The following is a 16,832-nucleotide window of genomic DNA, read 5'->3' on the forward strand; positions in this document are numbered from 1 at the left end:
ATGTCATCTCATAGGGATTTAAGTGGCTGCCATTTCAGGCAGTGCAAACCAACTCCTGCCTTCACGATTTTGACTGACATCACAGTAGACAAAGAAGATGTTGATTTTTTTTCCCATTTAAAAATCTTAGAAACAACACTAAACCAAAACATATTTTATTATTTTTATGCCACTTGTGGTGGTGTACAAATTTTAATTCTAGCACTTGGGAGGCAGGTGCAGTATGAAAGTTCTAGTGAGACATTGTCTTGAAAAACAGAAATACACAAACAAAAAAAGAAGTAGAGCCTGATGTGGTGGTGCACACCTTTAATCCCAGCACTTGGGAGGCAGAGGCAGGTGCATCTCTGTGGGTTTGAGGCCAGCCTGGTCTACAATAATGAGTTCTAGGACAGTCAAGGGATACACAGAGAAACCCTGTCTCAAACAAGCAGCAAGACAGCCTTCCTAAACAAACAAGAAGAGGAGCACAGTTGTTTTTCTCCTTTGTCTCCTTCCAGTCACTAACACGCCCCAAAGAGGCCAGCAGCAAGCGCCCCTTGCCTGGCTTTCTACCGAGAGTACTTCTGCCCAGCTTGGCCTGTATGTGGCACGTGCTGTTTTGTTCAGCATATTGTGAGACTGCTGGCACATGCAGTAATTCACTGACTCTAAAGAACATCTCCTCTGTGAACAGAAGAATGTGCTTCTCTGCTGTGTGTGCTTAGGTGTAGAATGGCAGAGCGATGGGCTTCATTCTGCTCCATTGTAGTGATATTGGCCTAATAGTTACCAAATAGTTTCCATACCAGCTATGTCCCTCCCAACAGGGCAAAGCTCTTGGGGTTGTTCCATATCCTAGCCCAAACTTGGAGTCTTTTAAACTGCAGTCATTTTGGTGGGACTGCGGTATCATTGTGACTTCAGTTTGTCATGTGACTTCCTCATAGACTGTTTGGCTGAACACCTTTCCAGATGTTCTCACTGTAGTGGAATACAGTGGAGGAACATCCCAGCTAATGCCAAATGGAAAATAAGCAGATCCAATGTAAGGATTGAGATTTTAATTAATTAGAGATAGAATCCTACTATGTAACTCAGGTTGTGTAGAACAATCTTCTTGCCTCTGCCTTCTGTGTACTAGAATTACAGACATTAGCTGCCTTCCCCACCCTGTGCCCTGCCTGAACCTTTAGGTTTATGGTATACATTTGATATAGCTTGGTAGCCAAGACATGCCCTTTTCATGCTCTCCATTCTCGACTATTCAAAGACGTGTGGAGTTGCTGGGTCTGTTGAATCCCAGTGAAGTGAAACGTTTGTTTGTGAATTCATGTCCACCTCACCTTTGTGTGGTCTCCTTCCTCTCCCTGTCCTTTTAAAAATTATTTTACATGCACACAGCTTTGTCTACATGAGTGTGTACATAGACCTCTCTGCATGTGTGGGGGCCAGGAGAGTGTTGTATCCCTTGGAGCATATGTAGGGCACCCTCTTGTTACATGGGTGCTGGGCTCTGAACTCATGATTGTATGACAAACACTCTTAACTGCTGAGCTGTTTCTTCCTCCCCACTTCCCATCCTTCATAAGGGAAAAGTATTTCACTTTTTCTCAAGAACTTGGGGTTAGCACGAGGAATGTTAGTTATTATATTTCATTGGCTGCAGTGTAAATCCCAATCCGTAGCTCTTAACCATGAATGGTCTCCAGGGCAGCCCATGTCCTGTTCGACAGTTGTCTAGGGCTGGAGATGCAGGCAAGCTGATAGAGTACTTGACTCTGAGTCTGATCCCTAGAGCTGTAAAACTGTGGTGGTGCTTGCCTGCATTCCTAGAACTTGGGAGGTTCAGGCGTTCAAAGCCATCCTTGGCTTTATAGTGAGCTTAAGGCTAGCCTGGGATACATAAGACATGTTTTTGTAGAAAGTTTCCTATTGCTTTCATGCCTTTGAGTCAGCTGTAACCTTTGATTGGCAGCTCCAGCTGTAACAACCATATGGCAAGCAGGTTATTTAATGTCTCCTCAGCATCAGTTTCTCCTCAGAAGAGACGATCATGTTACCTACTTTACACAGGGCTCTGGAGTTAGAAGATTAAGTCACAATGTGTACACACATTGCTGTTGGGGGCCTGGCACGTAGAATACGAGGAGACAGGAAATGCTCTGGGAAATCTCAGCCTTTGAGGAGGGCATGGCAGATAAGGAAAGCCTGGTGATGTTCCCGAGGAAGTGTGCACGTTAGGGCACCACCACTCAGGCACTCTTCTTTTCTAGTGATAGTTACACCAGAAGTGAGAGTGAGCAGGGTCATTGTTATTCCCCTTTTAGAAAACACGATGCACATCAGACAAGAAAATGAGCCACCATTTCCAAAGGAATCTTAACCTGTTTTCCACTGTGGTGTTTTGTTTTGTTTTGGCTTTGGCCTCAAACTGGTTAGAACTCCTTTAGTACAGTACCTGGAATACAATCTATCTATCTATCTATCTATCTATCTATCTATCTATCTATCTACCTATCTATCTATTTTGGTTTTTCGAGGCAGGGTTTCTCTGTGGTTTTGGAGGCTATCCTGGAACTAGCTCTTGTAGACCAGGCTGACCTCGAACTCACAGAGATCCGCCTGCCTCTGCCTCCCAAGTGCTAGGATTAAAGGCGTGCGCTACCACCACCCAGCTATAATGTACTTTTTTGTTTATTCAGCAAATATTTGAATTCTTGCCGTGTCTCCAATACCTAGAGGGGAAAACAGTAGCAGAAACGCAGCTTTACAGATGGTCTGGTGTAGAACCTGACAGTTATGAGGCAAGCATTGGAGGCTCCCCCGAGGGAGAAAATCTTTAAACTCTAAGACCAAAGAAATGTTAACCAGGAAAAGAACAGCTGTGGGGAGTCTGGGAAGGCCTCTGCCCAGAGGCCTCAGCTTCCTCATTTCAAAACTTGAGTTGGACTTACAGGTTCAAAGGTCCTTTTTTTAGTTCTGACATTTCTAAAATACGTAAACTAGGAGATACCCTTATTTTGTCCGTTACTTATTCCTTCCTCATTTGTGCTGTGGTCTGTGCTGATTAAACCAGGTACAATGATCAGAGTAAGCGGACTATAGCCAATGGCTGTTGTCAGGGTGGTGAAGGAAACATAGACTGAGGGGAGCAGAGGGAGGATGGGGGACAAAAGGGGGGCGCATAGTCTCAGGCTCTAGAACTAGAGAGTTAGCCCAGAAATCTGCAGAGTTCTAGGTTCTAGATGAGCTAAGGCAACCGGCAAGGACCAGCTCCTCCCTGGCTTATCCATAATGGATATTTTAGACTAACATTTGCTGTCACATCCCGTCACTTAGTTGTTTCTTGCTTGTGTATCCATTGGCAGGGGTGGCTGGCTTGAGGTATTTGAACACAAAGTCTGAGTAATCACTGGTCGACCACTGAGCTCTGCAGAGAGGTAATACTAGAAATATGGGTTACAATTAGCATCAGTCAGCCCAGACCACAGGCTGTGGAGTGGCAGGGAGAGTCGTTTAACGTCCTGTCAGTGAAGAGAGCAGAGGCTAGTGCAGTAGAAGGTGCATAATCAGGCTACATTGCTAAATCACACAATCCCTTTTGTCTAAGAATCTTCAGCTATATGAAAACCGAAACACTATCACCTGGCAAGACATCATGAAGCTTAAGCAGGATGGTAGTGAATGCTTCCTCGTGAGAAATGTAGAGAAGCCAGGTGATACGTGAAGGGGCTTGGGCACGGCCTGTGTGCCTGCCTTCTGCTTCCTTCCCCGAGTCTCTCTAGCTGGGGCTGCCACTCCTGGGCAGCTGCTCTTAGTCCCTGCTCGCAGTCGCTGCCTCACACCTCTGAGCCCTGAGGTATATCATATTCCCTTTGCCCGGAATTCCTGATCCGAATCTGCTGAAATTCTAGTTGTGCTTTCAAAGCCATGCTCCCGTAGGCTCGGATGTCTTCCCTGCCTCTTAGAGTTGGTTGTTTCTTCTGGTCTGCTGTGTAACCTTTAACATAATTCTGTCACCAAACTTTCCATGGTTCCACTGTAATTATTTTTGTTTATGTGGTCCTGGGAGTTGAACCCAGGGCCTTGCACTTGCCAGGCAATCACTCTACTGTTGGGCTACGTCTCCAGTGATACAATTGTTTTAAGTGGAGATTTAAGTTGGAGGTCCTGTGGGGCATTGTTTATAGGCTGCCTTCCTTTTTATTGTTTGTGAATTTCATGCATACATGTAATGTGGTTTGATCACCTCTACCCCCTTTACCTCTCCTCCAGGTCCTTCCCTGTACTTGAAGAAAACTGATCTTCCCTCCTGGGCAGCTATCAGTTGCCAGCTGCCTAAGTCCTTAGCTGGGGTGGACCTTAACTAGTGCCCCCCCCCATCTATGCTGGGAATTTGGCTAGCTTGATCTTATGCAGTGTAATGCATGCAGTCACAGTGCTGTGTGCAATGGTCCTGACGTGTTTGGCAAATATTGTTTGACTGTGGATGTCCACTACCTTTGGCTCTTAGAATCTCTCCATCTCTTCTTTCTTGATACTTCCTGAGCCTTGGAGGTAGAGGATGTTGTATGGTTGTCTCAGCTGAGCACTCTGCATGCTCTTAATCTTTGCATGTTGACCAGTGGTGTGTCTCTGTATCAGTCTGTGTGTTGGCTTCTAATAGTCATGCATTGTGTTGGATAAATGAGTGAAAGTATCGTATAAACCATATTGGTGAGGGTGAGAGTGATCCTGAGTCAGCAGATAAATCCAGAGGTGTCATTGTCACCTTGCTTCGTTAATTGCAGGGTTGTATCTGTTTATAATACCTTTTGTCTTAAAAAAAAGCTTTATTTTGTATATGCCAGGGAGCAAGGAGTCTGAGCATGCCAGGTATATGTGGAGGTCAAAGGACATCTTGTAGGAGTTGGTTCTTTACTTCCATCACGTGGGTTCTTGGGATTGAACTCAGGTTGTCAGGTTTGGTGGGTAAATGCTCTTACCCACTGAGCCATCCTGCCAGCTTCTGGTATTTATTTTTTATTTTATCTTTTTTATGTATATGGGTGTTTTGCCTGATTGTATATCTGAATAGCATTTGTGTGCCTGGTGCTTGCAGAGGCCAGAAGGGGGTATCAGATTCCTTGGAATTGCAGTTACAATTCCCCTGGAATTGCCTTGTAGGTGCTGGTGATCAAACGTGGGTCCTCTGGAAGAGCAGCCAGTGCTCTGAAGTACTGAGTCGTCTCACCAGCCCTTATTTTGGTTTTTAAAAACAAAATGATGTACCATCCAGTCAGAATCCTTGTAAAGAAGTTAGAGTCTTCCTAAAGCTTGTTTTAATTTCCATCAACAGAATCCAACGTGGAGGAGTCTTGACTTTGGAATAATGCCTGACCGTCTGGATACATCTGTGTCTTGCTTTGTGGTGAAGATTTGGGGCGGAAAGGAGGATGCCTATCACCTGTTGATAGAGTGGAAAGTCTACTTGGATGGGCTGAAGTACTTAGGTCAACAGGTAATTTTCAGAGTGAGATTTCAAGTGTTGTCCTCTATGAGTTATCTAATTTTTCTCTTGATTCTCTTCTCTTTACATTTTCAGTTATAACAGACGCTAATAGAAAATAAAAAGTAAAAAAAATAAATGAGTGCAAAAAATATACATAACTTGCCAGGCATGGTGGCATGTGCCTGTAATCCCAACACTCAGGAGGTACAGGAAGGAGGATTACTGTAAATTAGAGTTGGGCCTGGTCTACACAGGGTGTTCCCGCTGGCTGTCCTGGAACTCACTCTGTAGATCAGGCTGGCCTTGAACTCAGAAATCCCCTGTCTTGACTCCCAAGTGCTGGGATTAAAGGTGTGTGCCATCACTGCCCAGCTTCCATCATCCTTTCTAATAGCTTCAGAATGCAGCCAGAAGTCTATCAGAATTGCATATAGTACAAAATCTATTTACTGTCCCATATAGAGGTTATTATAATTAGTGTTTAGAGCAACTTGGTGAAGGTTGATATTTTTGCCCTTATTTTCCCATTGGGAAATTGAAGCTTCAGAGAGTTTAAGAAAATACTTAAGATCACGTAGTAGGGTGAAGCTAAGATTTGGATTCAGATCCATGCAACTTAAAAACTCCTTCTTGTGTTGTGCTAACATGGCATGTCAGAGTGGGCCCTGGCAACCTTCTGCTCCACCTTGGAGTGAAAACCAGTCTTCTCCTGTGGTTCCCTGTTACTGCTGTCAAAAGTTACCCTAAAATGTTGGCTGTAGGCTGTTTATACACATCCTTAGTGCTTTGGTAATATTTTTTCAGCGTGTACATACTGATACTTCTGAAAAGAACAATTTTAGTGTGATCTTTTTTTCAGGATTGAAAAATCTCTACATCCAGTATGTTTACTATACTTTAATTTTTATTTGAATATTTATTTATTGTTGATTTTATTTTTTGGTGGCTGAGATCAAACCCAGGGTCTTACACAAGCTTGTTTGACCAGTAAGCTGCATGCCTAGTCCCACAATGGGTCTCTCAACCTTTCTAACTGAAACTTCATTCTTTGATTAAGTACCCATCCCTCACCCAGTCCCAGCCCCTGAAGGTCACCATTCTCTCTGCTTCCATGATCCAAGTCTTCTAGGTCCCACACGTGTGAGGTCAGGTTCTTGTCAGATTTTTATTTTGTGTTATTCTGTAGTGACCAGAGTGATGCTTTTAATATCACGGTTCCTTCTTTAACCAACTTCTTCTACTCTCCTTTTCATCTTTGTTCATATTTTACTGCTGGTGTTTTGGAAATCTGCTTTGGAGTGACTTGGCCTTGGAGTTAGTACACACTTTAGTGCTCAGCTACACCTCAGTCCTTAGAGCTACCTGGTTAAAACTTGCTGGATAGTGATGTTCCATTTACAGTCTTTTGTTACTCAGGTCAGCTGGAGGCACATGTCTGTCATTTGTGAATATCTATGTTATGTGGAAGTGATACTTCTTAACCCTGGTTGAGGCTTGGCTGCAGGCCTGCAGGGGACATTTTGGCAGTGATGGCTTCATTATGTATGCTGCCTAACTCACACGCCTTTGGTGGTGGTCTTAAGATACTATGCTGTGCTCATGTCTAACGAGCATATTTCAGAGCTGGCATTGAGAACTCTTTAGAGAGTACTGACTGTACTGGGAAGCACACTGGGATGACAGAGACGAGCAGAGTCCTTTTGTAAGCCAACCAGAAAGTTATCATCAGAACAGGGAGCCCAGCCTTGTCTCTGAAATGAAGGTGACAGTACACACATCAGTTACTGTAAAAATCACAGTTGTAGAGAAAGAGAAACCAAGGTGGATTAGGAAGAATAGAAATTAGTTAGGCTCCTGGATAGGATAGAAAACCCTGTCTCAAAAATCAAAAACAAAGCAAAACAAAACAAATTAGTTAGGTTCCTTGAGTGGTCCTGTGCTTTCTACTGGTTCTTGTTCTTAGTGTTAAGGACCCAGGGAGGTGGAAGATGCCATCTTAAATATGCTATTTTATTTTATTAAAAAAACAATTTTTTTTTTTGTTTTTTGAGACAGGGTTTCTCTGTATTGCTTTGGAGGTTTGTACTGGAACTTGCTCTGTAGACCAGGCTGGCCTCGAACTCACAGAGATCTGCCTGTCCCTGTCTCCTGAGTGCTGGGACTAAAGGTGTGAGCCACCAATGCCCAGCTAAATATGCTATTTCAAGTAGAGCGTAGAAAGTATGTGGAGGAAGTATTCAGACTAGTCCTTATAGAGCCAGGAAGGGTGGCTTCAGAAGGTAATGTACACACAGTCGGTTTACCCTTTTAAAGTGTATATGGGCTTGGAGCGTAGCTCAGTGGTAGAGCATCTGCCCAGCAAGTTTGAGGCCTGGGCTCCATCCTCAGCACTGCACTGGATAGAGTAGAAAATCCATGTATGTGGAGTTGAGTAACTACCACCACGATGATTAAAGCTGCTGTCAATGATTGACTGTAGGCCTTTGTGTTGTTATATGCTGTCATTTCTTCTGTGTAAATACCCAGGAATGCAAGTTCTGACGGTAAGTGTGTGTGTTGGAATTTATAAGGGATTGTAGGTGGTTTTCAAAAGTCAATGTAAAGGTCTCCATTTCCAGCTACAGTTTCACACCTTTATAGATGTGTTAGTCTTTTAAACTTCAGCCATTTTAATGGTATAAAGTGGTATTTTATCAGGTGGCAGTGGTATATACCTTTGACTTCAGATTTTCCTAATGAATCAACCAACTCGGGCTCCCCCCCCCCCGTCTCGTGTGTGTGTGTGTGTGTGTGTGTGTGTGTGTGTGTGTGTGTAGTGTCTGTTTATGCCTTTTGTTCATTCTTTGTTAGGGTGTTTAGATTTTAATTACTGACTTGTAAAAGTTCCTTATAGAGAACTCAGTGGGTAAAGTATTTGTTCCACAAATGTGTAGCTCAGACTTTTGGACTTCAAGAATGCACTAAAATCCCGGGTATCATGCTTAAAATCCCAGTTACTCATTTATTTTTAAAGTTCCAGACCCATCTAATCTGGAAACTGGCTTTGAAATATTTTGCCTTTGAAGATGAAAACTCTTGCTTGGTTTATGGCGGCCTTGTACAGCTCCATCCGCGCTGCTACTGTGTTTGGTTCTGTGAGGATCAGGTGAACAGGAGCCATGCGGCTCACAGAAGGAGGGTGGCAGAGGTCAGTGCTCACAGTCTTCCAGGGGCTTTGGCTGTTCGGTCTGTTAGAAATACTCCTGATGGGCAGCCCTTGTCTTTACCCCGCTTTGTGAACCTTCATTAATTCTTCTACCAAAAGCAGGTCCTGTTTTCTTTTTTGACCATAAGTCTTTTTGATGAAAGAAATAAATTTGTGTGTTCATTTCATAATGTGTATTATGAGTATTGTTTTAGATCTCAGTTCTTTTTCCCCCCATGTTATTTTATTTTTTTGAGACAAAGTCTTGCAATGTAGCATGAGCTGACCTTAAACTCATGATCCTCCTGCCTTTGCCTCCCTCCCACACGGTTAGGATTACAGGTGTGTGCCACCGTGTCCCACCAGTTCTTTACTCTGCTTTTTAAAAGATTTCTTTTTATTTTATGTGTATGGGTGCTCTGGCTATTATTTCTATGCACCGTGTGTTTATGGGTGTTCTGACTATTGTGTGTCTATACAACATGTGTGTAGCACCCACGGAGGGTAGAAGAAGGTATTGGGTCCTCTGAGATTAGAGCTACAGACACCTGATGTGGATGCTGGGAATTGAACCCAGGTTCTTTGGGAGAACAACCAGTGCTCTTAACCTCTGAGCCATCTCCAGCCTCTGTTCTTTAATCCTTTAAAGTTGTATTCTTTCCATCTTTCAGTTGAGGTTAGATCTGGGGCAGCTCAGGGCAGTTGCATCTCAAAAAGACCAGAGTTTAGCAGCTAAGACTGAGGGACTGAGTGTTCTTGTTTTCAATCTGTCCTTTTGGAAGTAGACGCTAATCTGACATCATCATTTTAAAGCATTTGTAGAAATTTTTAAAAATAAATCAGACCATGTGTGGTTTGTCTCTCCGTCCTTTGTTCTTCAGACATAGCTGTTCATAAGAACTCAAGAAATGGTGGTGATAAATGTGTGAATGAGGCACCTGTAATCTCATGGGGTGCTTTTGTGAAGTCCTGGACTAAAGCTGGGCACCATCCATTCAGTCACCTGGCCTCTGCTGACATCCTTTGTTTAGGTGCTGCCAGCTGTTTCTCAGCTTGGGAATGGGTGAGGTTACAGCTGTCCTCTCCTGACCTCTGGAATAACAACTAATAGTGTGTTTTCCTCATTCCTTAGATTCATGCCCGCAACCAAAATGAAATCATTTTTGGTCTAAATGATGGCTACTATGGTGCTCCATTTGAACATAAGGTAAGAGATTCTTCGAATGTTCTGGGTTTTGGTGAGTGCAGGTGCCTTGTCCCTGGGAAGATGATCTTCTGGAGAGCTGTGTGCAAACAGAAGCATGTTCCAAGTATCACCATGAGCCTGTTTGAGGGCTTTTAGAGTGAGAACTTGTTTTGTAGGACATGCAACCACTCTTAGTTATCATTCCTAAATCCTGATTAGATTTTCTTAAAGGGAAACCTAAGCTAGTTGTTTTCTTTTCTTCTACTCAATTCCACGGGGATTAAGAAAGAGTGGTGAGCTGGGCAAGGTGGCAGAGGCTTGTAATCCACTTAGCAGGCTGCAGCAGGAGGGTCACAGTTTGAGTCCTGCCCAGGTTCAGGGTGAGTTCAAGGCCACCCTGGGAAACCTAGTTGAGCTGAATCTGAAGATGAAAAGAGGCTGGGGATGTCACTCAGCAGTATGGGACTTACCTACCATGCTGTGAGTCCTGAGCTTGAGCCCCAGCCCTGCTCTCCCTTCAAATGGTGACTTTTGTATACATTGAATAGCTTAATAGCTAAATACATTAAAGTGTTTAGTTATGCTTTATCATTCTCAGTATGCCTGAGAAACCCAAATTATGCTGGGCATAATGACACCGCCTTTAATTCCAGCAGTTGGGAGGCAGAGGCAGGTGGATTTTCATGAGTTTGAGGCTAGCCTGGTCTACAGAGCGAGTTCCTAGCCAACCTAGTGTATGTACATAGTGAAATGCTGCCTCAAAAAAGAGAAAGAAAGAAACTAAAACTGAAGCTGTTTTGATGCCATCGCTGTCTGTGCATTTGAAGGTAAAGGGAGAAAGGAGGAGGAAGAGTCATTCTTAGCAGGGACCTTCTGTGAGTGTCCCTGTGACCAGGGGCCACAGCATCTTTCTCCTGTTTCATACTCTCAGAAAGCTCCATGCTGTTTTGTTCTCCCTATTTCATGGCTGTGGAAACTGACTGGGAGGATGCCCTTCACGGGGTCTAGAGAGTGGCTCAGTCTGCTTTCCCGACTGTGACCTAAAAACCTAAAAACAATCAAAGCACACATGACGTGTGTTTGTTTTTGCTCAGGTATCCCGTTGTTTCAGCATCTCCGTTGTGTGAGACGCCATTGCTCGGACGCTCCGCAGTTTGCTGAGTTCAGGTTTAGCTCCTATACTCACGTGCTGAGAGTGCAGTGGTGAGGATGGGCCTGGCGCACACCTCTCTTCCAGCTGCGTGTCTAAGGCAGGGGATCTCCTGGGCCCCAGAATTCAAGGCTGGCCTGCACTAGTGCCATGAGAAAAGTGCTCTTGGGGACTGGTTGCTCAAGTTATGATCCAGGCTATGAGTAGTAGACAATTATGTGAAAGGCGTGGGCACCGAGTGGAGAGAGCATCCCAGGAGAGGAGATGCAGGTTGAAAGGCCCCGAAGTGGAAGCAGACATGGAGTCTCAGGGATCGAAGGGACGGCAGAGTAGCACCAGACAGACCACCACTGCAATGCTTAGGGACTTTATCCAAAGGCCAGAGGCTTGCGCTTTAATCAGATACACTGTAATGGTTTTACTCTAGGAATGTGTGTGTGGAAAGAACCTTGTGGTACAGTGGGTAAGAGATGGTGACATTTTGGAAGAGGGCCATGGCAGGGTAGGAGAAGAGGGCTTTTGTTTGTGTGTTTGTTTAAAGTTCTAGGAATGGCCCCCAGGGCCATGCAATGCTAGGCAAGTGCTTTACCACTGAGCCATACCCCCAGCTCAGAAGACAGGGTTAAAGGAGATAAAATTATTAATTACAATTTGTTGTGGTTTGTATTTGAGGTAAAAGGAAAAAAGAGATGTAAAGAGTGAGTTTGGATTTCTGGCTTAAAGAAACTGGGTAGATAAAGATGACAGCCACAGGAAGCTTTAAGACCTGGGGTGGGGTGGGGTGGGGCGGGGTATGGGTGTGTGGGGAAGAGAAGAGCACAGATCCTGAGGTGGAAGAGGTGTCCTTAGACATATGTTGATAGCCATTTGGATATGTGAGTACAGAGGATGTGGGCTGATGGCAAGGTCACTGAAGTCATGTATGCGTGTGACATAGACTAGGAATAAATAGGCCAAGGCTCTTTGTCTTATTCCTTTCATTTAAACTTGTGGGGTCTGCTGTTTTTGTGCTTTGTTTTTTATGGAGACAGGGTGTCAAGTAAACCAAGGACTGAAAATTGCCTTTTGTACTTTAGCAAATGGAATTTATTCTAGGTGATGTCTTTAGAGGTTCCAGCTCTGAAAGGCATTCCCCCTTCCATTTCCCAGCTATCACTTCTCTGTTCCTGCAGTATTTCCAGACCTTCTCTGTTAGATGTCCTGTTCTGTATGGGAGCCTGTCTTCCTCCTGTCTCTGATGGAGGCCTGTCTTCCTCCTGTCTCTGATGGAGGCTTGTCTTCCTCCTGTCTCTGATGGAGGCCTGTCTTCCTCCTCTTTCTGATGGAGGCCTGTCTTCTTCCTTTCTGTAAGCTTTGTAAGGTCAGATTGACATGCACAATGCTGGCTCCCTATACCCTGCTGCAACACTTGGGACTTGGTATTTGCTTAGTGAAAACATTTGTGATTAAGTCAGAGCATAGTGAGGCTGCTGGTGCTAGGCTGTTTGCTATTCCCAAGGCTAGCTGTCCTGGAACAGGAGGGGTGACTCATCCTACAGCTGGTCTCTAACTCATCACCCTGGGGAGTCTGGCAGTCAGAGCTGATGGTAGTATTCGGAGTGGTCCTGTGATGGCACCATTGTATCTGCTTTTGTAGTTAGTCCCTCAAGAACCTCATTACTCTCGACTGATAGTTGGTAAGTTTTGGGGTAGGCACCAGTACCAGTCAACAGAGGTGTGTGTGTGTGTGTGTGTGTGTGTGTGTGTGTGTGTGTGTGTGTGTATGTGTGTGTGTGTGTGTGTGTGTGAGAGAGAGAGAGAGAGACAGAGACAGAGAGAGACAGAGACAGAGAGAGACAGAGAAACAGAGAGAGACAGAGAGAGTACAGGAGTCTACAGAGGCTGGATGTGTGTGTGTGTGAGAGAGAGTGCGTGCAGGAGTCTACAGAGGGTGTGTGTTTGTGTGCATATGATTATAGGAACCTGCAGAGGCTGGATGTGAGTTACAGGTGGTTGTGATCTGCCTGTTGAAGGAGCTGGGAACTGAACTCTGGTCTTTAGCATGAGCAGTGCTTAGTATGTGCTCTTAATGCTGTGCTGTCTCTCTAGCCTTAGAAAGCATTGCTTTAATCTTTTTATTTTCCATTTCTTTATTTAAAGTCATAGGCAGGCATTGTGACAATATGTGTATATCATTAAGACCACTCTCTATATCAAAGCAAAAGCAGAATTTGCCAAGCCAGTGAAATATAGAGACACCTTGTTAAAGCCATCAAGCACGGTAACGAACATTTCTGGAACAGGCATAGAATAGAATCTCAAAGAAGTGTGCAGACACCAACACTGTAGACCCTCTCCTGCGGGAAGTAAGCAAGTGAGCTCTCCAGGCTGAGATAGTCTCCCTTTTATGACAAAGGAAACTTAAAAGCTGCCGGAGGAGAGGTTTTCTTACTAATGAGAGTCGATCCTGCATCCGCTTTGGAAAACTACTACCCACTAGTGAGCAATCCTGTTTCGGGCAAGATCGAGGAGGGCAGAGCAGCCACATTTAATATCCAGTCACTAATCTTGTTGCTGTGACAAAACACCCGAGCAAGAGTAGCTTCAGGAAGTGGAGGGTTGTTTTGGTTTAGTTTGAGGGTATCCGGTCTATCATGGAGGTGAGGGTTGGCTGCAGCAGGACAATGAGGTGACTTAGTCAGGAGACAGAGAGAGATGAATGCTGGCACTTAGCTTGCTTCCCTTTCCCTCTTTTTATTATCCAGCCTGAGACCTCAGCTCTCGAGGTGGGGCCACCCACATTGGGGGTTTGGTTTTTCATCCTCAGTTAAGTTTTTGGAAACCGTCACAGGCACACCCAGAGTTGATTCTAAGTCAAGCTGATGATGCAGATTAACCACCACAGGAAGTTTTAAGAGAAATCAAACCAGAGGTGGGCAGTGGTGGTGCATGCCTATAGTCACCTGTAAGGGGTGGGGGTCAGGTGGATCTCTGAGTTAGAGGCCAGTCTGGTCCATAGATTGAGGTCCAGGACAGCTAGAGCTAAACAGGGTGTTTGAAACCCTGTCTCAAAACACAGCACAAAACAAAATACAACCATGCTAGTGTTGCTCAGAATGCAGTCTGCACTAAGAACAGTCTACCGTCAGTGTGTGGAGTGTACTGAGGGGACATTTAAAAACCTTATACAATTTAGACATCATTGTGACACTTTAAGTTATGGTCTTTGAAAGTATCAGTTCTCAGTGGATTGAATAAAAATCTTCAACAATTGGTGCTTCCCTAGAAGGAGTGAAACGTCTCAGTGGGCATATGTAAGGTGATGGCTTTCGTCACTGAGGCCATCAATTTGTTTGACAGGAGGCTAGAAATAGTAAGAAGTTGTAGGATTTGGTAGAAAAAAATTGAATTATAGTCACGCATGGTGGGAAGTAGAGGCAAGAAGATCGGGAAGGTTAAAGCTAGCCTCTGCTTCATAGAAAGTTTGAGGACAAAAATAAATAAAAAGGCAGACTTTGAGCCCAAGTGTACATCTTCAAAATTTAAGAATACCTTGTAAATGCTTGAAGTTTCTCAGGGGGAAAGAAGACTGAAAATAAAAATAAAGGGTTATCGACTTAGTGTTAAACATGGGGGCAGCAATGAGTCCACAGTGTTTGTGGTCCTGGTCATTTTGAATCCCATGCTTGCATTTGAAACATTTAACTGCTAAGCTGACAAGGTTTTGTGAGTGCTACGATCCTAGTTGAGCTTGCTGCAGTGACATTGACTCTCCCTCCCAGAGGGTGAGCAGTTCCCTCAGGGAAGGTCTCTGCAAACCACACACCGAAGTTGTGATCCCATGTTCATCCCCTCTGCTAGTGTCATAAAGGACTACTTTGTTCTTGATAATTTTATGGAATAAAATTTATTTATTTGGCAAGTGTGTGGCCCATGAGTGTTTAAAAAGCAACATAGAGATCTTTGAGTAAATGATAATTACATCTTTATCATTATAAAAATGGTTCTCTCCCCATCTCTCTGTTCACACCCCAGGATTAAGCACCTACTGTATACCTATTAAACTAAGTGTGGTGAGATTAAAAAAATGTAAAGCATAGATAGCAGTCATTCATGTTTTTAGTTAAAGAGGGAAGACAGTATGTATTTCAGACCCCAGTCTGCACTGGGCTGATTAAAATATTGTTCTTAGTGATGAGTTGCAGGTAAATCATCCAAGAACTTTAAATAAAATTTGGTGACTCCAAGAACACTGTGGTAGTTTGAGGGCTGGGTGATGAGGAGAGAGGCTGCTGGGTGACTTTGGGGAGGGTGGGGAATAAAAAGGCTTTTGGCCAATATGCTCACAGCCTTTTAGATGCCCGATAGGATTTTGCCTGTAATGTATGAAGGTTGGCTCCCCTGCCCTGGGTTTCCTTTTGGCAGCTGCTCTTTTGGGAGGCTGTTGGCTGCCACCGTGGTGACATAAGAACACTGACTTTGAAGTCATACTGCTGTGGATTTCACCACCGCCTGACTGCTGCTTACTAAGGAGATCCTGGGGAAACTGGATTTGTTTTCTCATCCATAAACACAGGAAACCATCTGTACTTCAATCCTCAGTCGCCTGGGGATTAAACATGATAGTGTGTATGACACAGCTGGCATGTGAGTGGAGTTCACCAACAAATTGGAATCGATTCTCACTAGGTTCTAACCCCCATGATGAGTGTTCACACCTCTCCTGCTCACCATTGTATTGACATGGTGTTCCTAACTCATGGCTAGCATGTTTTGTCAATGAATGCAGGCAACAGCTTTGTGTAGGTCTGTCATAGTATTGGGAATTAAAATCTTGGGAGGGTGGTACGTCTCTCAACTCCACTAAGTCTAACTTCTGGCATTTAGGTTTACATAGCTCACCCTGATGAGACGCTTAAATTATCTGCCCTTGACAAATCGCAAAAAATTGAGACTACAGGATTTTTTTTCTCATACTGAAAATTGCAAAAGCAGTATCTGTCGAGGTCAGTAGGTGGCGCTGCTTTCTCACTTTCTTGAGAAGAAAATTGGAACAGGAATGGAATTCAAGTCAAAAGGAGCAATATTTTTAAATGAAAGAAACACAATTGCAATAGCAGCTCACTGATGAGTTTCACACATGTAACTGCATAAACGATCATCTGTTAGATGGCAAAGTGACATTGAGGGTCTGAGGGACAAGAGCAAGCTTCCAGATCTGTTTTGAGGTCTGTGCAAATCAGAGTTACTCATTATATATTTTTTCAAGGCATGCCATCCTTTGAAATGTAGGATCCCTGACTTGTAATCCCAACTTTGTTCCCCAATAGTGTTTATTTAACAAATCACTTCGTCTCTCTTAGTTTTAGGTGCTTCATCTCAGAAGTCAGGAAATCTAGTTTGCTTCAGGGAGCAAGCAGCATGTACCCTGATCTGAATGGGGAGCCTGGCATGGCAGCATGCATCCAATCCCAGTGTTTGGGAAGCTGAGGTGGGAGGAACTCAGGTTCAAAGCCAGCATGGGCTACATCTAAGACCCTGTCTTTTTTTTCAAAAAAGCAGAAAACATTAGTATTATCTAGCCTAATGCCCTTATTTCATAAAGAGAGAGAGCCTTCTGGCTTCTGTGCAAGCATGTTCAATGCTACAAGTGATAATCAACAAAGCCGTCATTATATGGGATGAGCACATCTATAGATGATGTAGTATCTATATACTGCATCATCCTCTCACATCTCTTCAGTTTCTAAGGATTTGCCTGTGGTAATTTTGCTCCGTCTTCCCACCGGCTGCAGAGGAGGACAGGGCAACTCTGCTTAGGGTTGTTTGCCTTTGAAGCACAGAGGTTCAGTGACTTTCT

At 44.1% G+C, this 16,832-nt stretch overlaps 1 protein-coding gene across 2 annotated transcripts in view; it reads left to right on the top strand.

Moving 5' to 3' along the window:
- Positions 1-16,832, top strand: part of Uvrag (UV radiation resistance associated) — a 238,447-nt gene that overhangs the window by 35,206 nt on the left and 186,409 nt on the right. For both annotated transcript variants that reach the window (XM_040758261.1, XM_040758264.1), the window contains exons 4-5: positions 5,321-5,482; positions 9,790-9,864. In XM_040758261.1, coding sequence (XP_040614195.1) covers positions 5,321-5,482; positions 9,790-9,864 — 237 coding nt within the window. The remainder of the gene's footprint in view (positions 1-5,320; positions 5,483-9,789; positions 9,865-16,832) is intronic.

The sequence above is a fragment of the Mesocricetus auratus genome, unplaced genomic scaffold (genome assembly GCF_017639785.1).
Source record: "Mesocricetus auratus isolate SY011 unplaced genomic scaffold, BCM_Maur_2.0 Super-Scaffold_4256, whole genome shotgun sequence".
Classification (NCBI taxonomy): Eukaryota; Metazoa; Chordata; class Mammalia; order Rodentia; family Cricetidae; genus Mesocricetus; species Mesocricetus auratus.